General features: G+C 37.6%; 1 protein-coding gene across 2 annotated transcripts in view; it reads right to left on the bottom strand.

The window, feature by feature from the left end:
- Nucleotides 1–984: 984 nt before the first annotated feature.
- The window catches only part of uba3 (ubiquitin-like modifier activating enzyme 3), an 8,939-nt gene continuing 1,064 nt past the window's right edge, over nt 985–8,859 (bottom strand). For both annotated transcript variants that reach the window (XM_072665617.1, XM_072665618.1), the window contains 16 exons: nt 8,680–8,788; nt 8,301–8,381; nt 7,963–8,045; nt 7,694–7,774; nt 7,492–7,535; nt 7,301–7,365; nt 6,750–6,905; nt 5,571–5,673; nt 5,343–5,456; nt 5,005–5,058; nt 4,232–4,268; nt 3,786–3,867; nt 3,270–3,370; nt 2,415–2,478; nt 1,520–1,574; nt 985–1,429 (listed from right to left, as the gene is read on the bottom strand). In XM_072665617.1, the coding sequence (XP_072521718.1) occupies nt 1,341–1,429; nt 1,520–1,574; nt 2,415–2,478; nt 3,270–3,370; nt 3,786–3,867; nt 4,232–4,268; nt 5,005–5,058; nt 5,343–5,456; nt 5,571–5,673; nt 6,750–6,905; nt 7,301–7,365; nt 7,492–7,535; nt 7,694–7,774; nt 7,963–8,045; nt 8,301–8,381; nt 8,680–8,788 (1,318 nt within the window). In that variant the 3' untranslated portion in view covers nt 985–1,340. The remainder of the gene's footprint in view (nt 1,430–1,519; nt 1,575–2,414; nt 2,479–3,269; nt 3,371–3,785; nt 3,868–4,231; nt 4,269–5,004; nt 5,059–5,342; nt 5,457–5,570; nt 5,674–6,749; nt 6,906–7,300; nt 7,366–7,491; nt 7,536–7,693; nt 7,775–7,962; nt 8,046–8,300; nt 8,382–8,679; nt 8,789–8,859) is intronic.

Genomic DNA, 8,859 nt, shown 5'->3' with positions numbered 1-8,859 from the left:
TACATAGGGGCATCGAGAGGCATCAATTAACTTATTTCTGTGCACTGTTGCTATGGAAACTGTTGGCTTGTAGCTAGTGGTCTCAGTGTATTGTTGCCATGGAGACCACGAGACACACGTTAACTGTCTCCATAGCAACAGTACATACAATTATTTGTACCTCTGCAATTATTAGCAAATATTTTTTTTAACTGGACAAATATGCATTAGCTACAAGCTAATAGTCGCCATAGCAACAGCAAAGTAAAGTGCATGATTTATGCCTCTTGATGCCGGTGAGTGACACAGAATAGTTAGGTACTACATGTTGGTATGAAGGGGCATAATTCAGCCAATTTCTGGGTCCTGTTGCTATAGAGACTATTAGCTTGTGGAATAAAGGTCTGTGCAGAGCTGGTTAATGGAGAGCCTGGCCACTTCCTATTCCCCCAATAATGGGCAAACAATGAGCAAGTCTTCAATGAATGGGGGTGAATAGAGCTAAATGGCTACAAAGCTAAAGATAAAATAGTGTCTAACCGCTTGTCCAAAATCTTCCTTTAATTTTGGAAAGCAGAATGATGTATTTGATGTATTTAATATATTTGAGGCAATTCACACTCACTGACGTCACCATTACAATCAATTCTTAGAACAGGGGTTGAAAAGCTTTAAAAAATGTGTGCGCGGTGCTGAAACATCCAATGCTGTTCTGTGTGCGGAAATTAATTTATGAAAATGTAATGATTTAATAAAAATAATCAATAATGCTCAAATGATCTACATTAACCCTTTCATTTTGGACTTGCTCTGCAGCGCCCTGAAATATCTGACAAACCCGGAAGACATTTTCAGGTGGTACCTCTCCTCTCTAGAAGTTCTCTGTGTATTGTTGAAGAGACTATTACCTACAAGCTAACAGTCTCCATAGAACACTACTGGATACCTACTGATAAACATGATTCATTTAAAGCAAACAAAGACACTTGCAAAGTAAGCATTAAATAGGTTTTCATTTTTTTAATTAAAAATGGGATTTCCCCCATGTTGAGATGCTATCACAGCACTAACACATTAAATATACACATAAGAGCACCAAGCAACAAATTCCGCTAGTAAAAGTGCAGATGCAGCTTCATCAGCGCATAACTAAACACACAAAACCTAAGTGCAGCAGTTTTTCTGAAAGAGAGCAGTGCAGTGCTGCAGAATTCAGAGTTCAGAGTTTGGCTTGAACAATGTACAATGCTTGAAAAAGTACCAGGAATGAACCATTTATGTTGTTCCCAAACATTCATAGCCAAACATGCACTGCATACTTTTGGCACCACATTTGTACCCTGAGAAGATAAGGAGATGCCCTATGAGGTAAAGTTGAGTCTGAAGAGGACGGTCTGGGGAGTGGTCACATCAGCCACCGCCAGCTCCTGTCCGTTCACCAAGCCCAATTCTGCAAAATTAAAAGCATATGAATCAGGATTAACACACATGATGTAAAACATTGGTCCTTTATATAATTCAGTTCTAAAGCTTCCTCAACCTTCCAGAGTCTTGGTGAGATTTGGACGTGTCCTTTCTTCGAAGGAGGCAACAGTCTGTAAATGAACATAACCATTTGGTTCAATTAGGCAAATCTGACATACACTATGTAGACAAAAGTATAGGGACAACTCAAACACAGCTACTCAGCTAGAAATTGGCAGACCAGGTAAAATTACAGTGAGGGGTCGCAGAGTGCTGAGCTCAGAGCATAGTGCATAAAAGTCACCAACGCTCTGCTGACTCAATAACTGCAGAGCTCTTCGGCTGCTTCACCCCAAGTGTGTGAAGGAGCGGTATCGCAGGTCCTTCCTTCCTGCTGCCGTCAGACTGCACAACCAGCACTGCTCCCAGCGGACCACATACACACACACACTTAACTACACACTCATGTTCAGGGAATACTATGTGCAATATCATCCCCCCCCCCCCCCCCCCCCATGTGCAATTAAGAGTCTTTTGCTGTAAATAATATTGTTATTGCTTTTTTAATTCTTATTTATATTGTGTATATAGTGTAAATTATTTATCTAAATTTTTGTAACTGAGTGTCTTGCTATCCCTTTCTGCTGTTACACTGGGAATTTCCCCACTGCGGGACTAATAAAGGACTATCTTATCTTATCTTATCTTATCCACACATGCTGTTAGAGCTGCAAAGGGGGAACCAACTTCATATTAATGCCTATGGATTTAGAACAGAATGTCTTAAAGGCTCCTGTGGGTGTAGCTGTCCCAATACTTTTGTCCATATTGTGTTTTTAGTAGACAAACTACTCAAAAGCTATATAAATACTATAAAAAATAGTAAGTTCATTACCTTCCCTATCAAAGTTCCAGAAAATGTGAATGTAATGCAGTGTAAAAAGTCTTTTTTGTGCTAAAATATCACTAACCTGCAAATACAGTGTCTTATTCTTTCCGTCCAGTGTCGTTGTGATGGCAGGAGATTTCATTTGCCTGGGAAGACAGAAAAATAGGCTATGATCGTAACAAATAGATTATACAGTATCACATTTATACCATAAATAGGCATTACATTTACAACCAGTATCTAAAATGTATGAGCTAATATCTTAAAAATCCACAACATCCATAAATTTAAGGCATGGAAAGAGGATATACAGGTAGATTTAACAATAGAAGAATGGGGATTATCATGTAAGAAGGCTGAAACCCAAACAGCAAACTCACATACAACTGGCTGAGAGTTTGTATTACACTAGAAACAGCTCAATAAATTAAACCGGAATTTTCCAGACATACTGTATGTACTAGTGAGTGGGTGTAGGTGAAGGTAAAGGGCACTGTCTCACTGTATGTGGCAAAGCCTGAGAGTAAGAGAATTCTGTTGGGATATGTTGAAGATATTCTAGCAATTAAGCTGGAAAAGGACTCCAATCCAAGCTCTTTATTCATGGACTTTATTCTGGAGTCTGTTATACATGTGTTTTTTTGAAACTCAATAAAATCATTATATTTTGGTTTGTCTTAATATTTAAAAAAGAAAAATACACTATCTGGGGAACTCACAAGTATTGCAGTCTTTCCTGCCCCATTTAGATACAAGCTTTAACTGAACGACTGCCAGACTGAACAATCCTTTCTGTACTGTTACTGCAATGTTGTAAAGAGGTCATTCTTGCTTTTTATATACATACACTTCCTCTTTCTGTGTGGTTACTAAATGCAAAATGGATGCATATCTGGACAAATCTGTCTAAAGGAACAAAACAGGCACAGTAACTCACAGGGAAGCACTGTCTGTCAAGTAGTCTAACACTTCCTGTAATTTGGATGAGGGTGAGAAATGCAAGTCTTGTGGGATTTGGCTGCAGGCAGAGCAGTTCTCCTAAACACACAAACACACACACACATACACACAGATTTACATCTAGTCACTTATTTGACTTCATTTTGACAACAGTGGTTTACTTGGCATGTCCAAAGAGCAGTGTTTACCAGCAAACCCTGGCAAACCCTTCTTTTATATATATATATATATATATATATATATATATATATATATATATATATATATATATATATATACACACATCAAACAAAGGCGAGCTACAAATTAGGCTTGTTTCGCACATGTAAGAAATACACAATAGAAACAATGATTTACAGAGCTAAACTAAGAAAAATATGTTCCTAAAAGAGTATACAGATAGATACACACATACACACACATATATATATATATATATATATTCTTACTGCTATGGTCATCACTCTTGGTAGTTCACATTTCCATTACTGACCTTTTTCTCAGCCTCAAATGTGTAGGTATACAGTCCATCAACATCATTAAACACCAGATAGTTGTTCAGGGAAATGTAGGCACTGTCAAAGAGAAAAAACAGCACCTACATAAAGCAGATGTTTTCAAATTCACCATTCACTCTGGGTCTGGGTTTACAGTAACAAGAGGATAGCACTAAGGTAAAGCTATTGTTGTGTTCACAGTCTTGTCTTAACGAATGAACTCCCCACCCCATCTTAGAAGGGATTAATTTTAGTGAAAAATTAATTTATTGACGCTGAAAATCAAAATATCGTTAGAAGCAAAGGGGAAAAAACGTAAAGGTAATGAATCTATACATCATGTCATTACATGTATATAACAAATCTGTAATAATAACTGTAGACCTTTAAGGGTTAAACAATGCTAATCTTAACTGATGATGTTTATCTTAATGTGGCTTACCTGGAGGCGATTTTGAAAACCTCTGTGGCGCAGGCGGCTGAAATGTAAAGGTAGAATTAACCACAAAGGTCAGTGGCCCTGATCACACCTTGTTACTTCATGTGTCTTAAGTAGAGATGTTACGATACTATAAATTTGGTAGTCAGTACCAATACTAATAACATTCTGTGATTCTCCACACCATTTTCAAAACTGTGGCAAAAAAATTTAATAAAACCAACGAAATGGATAGATTTAAAAAAAATGTTTTGATAAAATATTCAAAAAAGCAACAACATTTAGTTAATAAAGTCTTATTTTTTGTTATTTGACTCTTAGGACCCCCAGGCAATTTAGCAGGGTTTGGTGGATACAGCTTTTTTTGCCTTAAAATGAAAAACTAATTATAGGAGACAGTGACACATGCCAGATGGTATTTTCAGAAGATCGTAAGCTACTAAAATATGTCTTTATTTGAGATGTACATATAAACAGATTAAGATATTTGCATGAATTTGACTGACAAAAATGTACTTGCTTGTAAAGACTACAAAAACAGTTCTCATAAATAAATAAGGTATATAAATAATTTAAATTATTTTATAAAAAAATATAAATAAATTCATGAATAATTCTGAAGCAGTATTTGTATTGATTAGACTGACGGATATCTATAATAGTTTTTTTATAATACTTGTCACTAGTCCAAATAAATTAATTAAAAACAAAGCATTATGTGGAATTAGTGAAAGCATGTTCGGATGTGAACGATGTCCATGGTTTGTCCATCTTACCAGCGATGACGGCATTCGTGGAGGCTACTGCAGGGATGATCCTCTTCACAACACCTGCAGCATCAGAAGACTGTCATTTCTGAGCCTTCACTCTGTGCTATGCACTGTAAAAGTCTACAAGTTGACTATACCACACTGTATGTGAGAACTTAACTGTATTACATGTTGTAGCTTGCATATTGTACAGTCGACCTTATACTAGAATTATTATACTATATAATGTAATTCCATAATTAAATATTGAGTAATTACTTACAATTACATTTTGCATTTACAGTTTCCTTTACACACAACAAGAATACAAATCTGTAGGCAAGGAAACTCTCTCGCGGCCTCACCCTGAGTCAATCTGTACGTCACTCCAATAATACGGAACTCAGCTGCTCTCTCCAAAGATCTCTGGAACACCCACTGGATGTGATTTGGGTCGTCTCCATCTAGAGCTACACTGTCTGAGGGCACAGCAATCAAGCCATTGTTTTACACTGTTAATTATTGCTTTATAAACATTATATAAAGCCGGGCAGCTACAGCAGCAGTATGCAGGTAGTGTGTTAAGGACTTACCACCAAATGGCTTATCTTTAGGCCACTGCAGAATGCGGACATACTCAATGCAGTGTTCAGGTAACCGTGGCATTGAAGCTATAGTGCACATGGGGAAGTTTATCTGCAATGCAAAAAACAAAATACACAGTTATTTGCAAGTCTATATCCAGGCTGCAAGTAATTATTCATTTATTTATTTACAATAATTTGAAAATAAATTATTGTTTCCAGAATAGAGTCTCAGTCTATTTTCAGTAGAGATGCGCTGATTGCTGGCTGATCACAATTTTCTTTCTCTTTATAGAATTTATAGAATTATAAATGACAGCATACAGAAATATTTTTGTTTAACAATTAAACATTTACTAAATATATAAAAAGTGTTTTTGAACACTTTTAGCAATTCTAGTGTACACACAGAAATCTGAAGCTTGAAAAAGCTTTATCCAAAGCATGTAACAACATAAATGTGGAAGTATACATAGTAGTGTTAAATGGCTTCTGATCGTGTTGTAATCAATGACTGAGGCTACTGTCCTTTCCTACATACACCCATAAATCAACCAAACACACTCACCAGAGTTTCCACTCAATCCAGTTTAAACATGTTCAATTCCAGCTGACCAATAAAACAAGAGTTTATGTGAACCGGCGTGGCAGACGTACAGGGTCACACAACGTTTTTAAACTTTTGTGCTACGCCCTTCATGTTGGAGGAACTTCCAGACAAGTTAACTGCCCTCTTGTTAGTTGTGCTGAAGCTCAATTTTTTTTTTTTGAAGAATGCTGAAGAACAAGCGTCAAGCGCTCTGGTTAAACGGTGCAGACGGACGACATGACTTTAAGAAAGGTCTATAGGGAGCCATTTCAGTCACAGTCATGGTGTATGGATGTCTCTGCCCTTGAAACCTATCTGATTCTACTCACTGGCCGATCACTCAGTGCATATCAAAATTTTAGAGTAATATAAGCACCCTTTTATTATTTGCAAAATGACAGCTTTGCTGCATATGACTCAGCCTAACTTTCCCAGCCTAATGTATCTGTATATTAACAAAGGCCTGGATTAGAATACACTGATGTAGCTGAAACATTCATGCAGAAATTGAGTTGTGAAATGAGACTAGTGCAAACTACAAGAGCCGGAGCGATGTATCAGCCAACTGGTCATATGTTTCCAGTGTATGTAAACTTTACCTGAGGAGGGTACAGTTCCAGTGTGCAGTCGATGCAGGCTGTCATGCCTGGAAGAATGACCCGCACATTCCCCTTAAAGCCTTCAGTACCTCCGTCTATGAAAGGGATGATGGAGCTGGTGTCCAGAACTCCCTCGTCATAGACCAGCAGAGAGAGCTGAAACCGAAAGGCACAACTGTGTAAGTGTAAAGCCTCCTACTCTTTCACTAACTCCTGCATAAATCATGGGTGCCTTTTTTCATCCTCTTCCGGCTGCCAAAAAAACTTAATCCAGGTGGGTCTAGTTAGTGTCCAGTCACTCATTCAATACAACTGCCACTTAAAATGCAATTGGTCTGCTAATACATGCAAGATTCATTACTCTAATGGCCAGTACAATGTCACCATTTCTATATTTGATATTCAGATTTATATGCATACAGAGATTGTGCGTACATTTATAATGAGCCTGTACACTGTACAATAGACGGTGCCTCTCTCTGAAACAAAAAGAATTTCCATTAAAAAGGTTTGGAATTAACTTGGGATACAGCTAGATAAGGTACACATACCAGCATTCCATTCATCCATCTTCGGGCAATGACAGAGTCCAGTCCACATACAACTATGTGAAATTCTGTTTAAAAGAAAGATCAAACTGTCATAGGAAACAAACAGTGAAGGTGTCTTGTATTTGCAACGTCAAACAACTGCTATCATTGGACTTCTTTTAAACCAACAATCATTAGCGGCGGCTTCTTACGTCTGTAAAAGTTCTCATCAAGATCCTGGATTTTCTTAAAATGTCTGGACATGTAGTTCAGGAAACAACTGTGCTGATTCAACTTTATTTTATTTGACTAAACAATCAGTTAAGATCAATTCAAACCGCCCCCATCTGTCTAAAAACAGAAGACGGCAGGAAAACACGAAAACAGTTCTGTTCTCTCTCTAAAGACGGATACGGGACAACCCTGCAACCCGGGATTCTTCTGTTGATAAAGTCGGCAGCAACCTCCGCTTTTGGTCGACCCACATCTTTAGCCCTTTAAAAATATTAAAGTTCTATTAAAAGTAATGAAAATGATGGTTTCCCTTTTATTTAGATTCCATATTTTCATAAATATAAACATAAATGTACCAAAATCGCAGATTTCAGATATTTCAGTCAGCAGTGAATATAATAATAAACAGTGAACTAGAAATAAATATCGGAAAGTTATTTCACACTGACCTGAAGAGAAACTGTCTGTTGAGGTTAGAAACATCAATGGTGTCCATGTCGACAACATGAATGTGACAGAATCCTGACAGAGCCTAGGGTTAAATCAGAAATTGACAAAATGAGTGCATTACAACTTCAACTATAACGTAAAGCTCCAGAGAGGTTGCTGATATTTGCCATTTGTCATTCGTCATGTTTAGATTAAGAGTGGATGCAACAGCATCTTATATTTTGAATAACTGCAAACAGGGAAAGAAGACTGTACTCTCAGTGTGGCAACAAATTATTGCAGAAAAAGTTAAACATACTGTTTTCTTTGGCAAATAAGAATGAATTAAATTAGATACCAGGTCCTTTAACAGCTCACAGCCCAGTCCGCCAGCTCCAATGACCAAAATTTTGCAGACGTCCAATAGAAACTGCAGCGACTGAAAGAAGACGATACACTATTAATACTATGTTATTACTTACACAGAGTCCTGTACAAACGGGTGGAGTTATTTTTTGGTTACAGAGGTTTGCTATTACACTTTCGGACCATCGGTGAGCCATAGACTTTTTAAGGGGTTAACATAAAATGAATGGGCTCTGGCAAAACACCAATATATCTGTTCCAGGGGTACAGACATGATTGTGCGATAAGGTTTTGGCTTTGTGAGGCTAAATAGTAACTACAAACGTACCACTACTTTACTTTGAACTCCACATAGAAAACAGCTTTTTCACCTCTGTGCTGGGTTCAAAGTCAGGATGGGTGAATGGTCCGGCCCGCTCCAGGAACTTCTTCATATGCTCCCATCTTCCCTGCCAGTCACTGGTCCCATCCACAAGCATGCTGGGGGAGAGGGAGAGAGAGAGAGAGAGAGAGAGAGAGAGAGAGAGAGAGAAAGAAAGATTACCTAAAAA

The sequence above is a fragment of the Salminus brasiliensis genome, chromosome 21 (assembly GCF_030463535.1).
Source record: "Salminus brasiliensis chromosome 21, fSalBra1.hap2, whole genome shotgun sequence".
In the NCBI taxonomy this organism is placed as follows: Eukaryota; Metazoa; Chordata; class Actinopteri; order Characiformes; family Bryconidae; genus Salminus; species Salminus brasiliensis.
The sequence above is the reverse complement of the archived record's forward strand: the minus strand, read 5'-3'. Positions and strand labels throughout refer to the sequence as shown.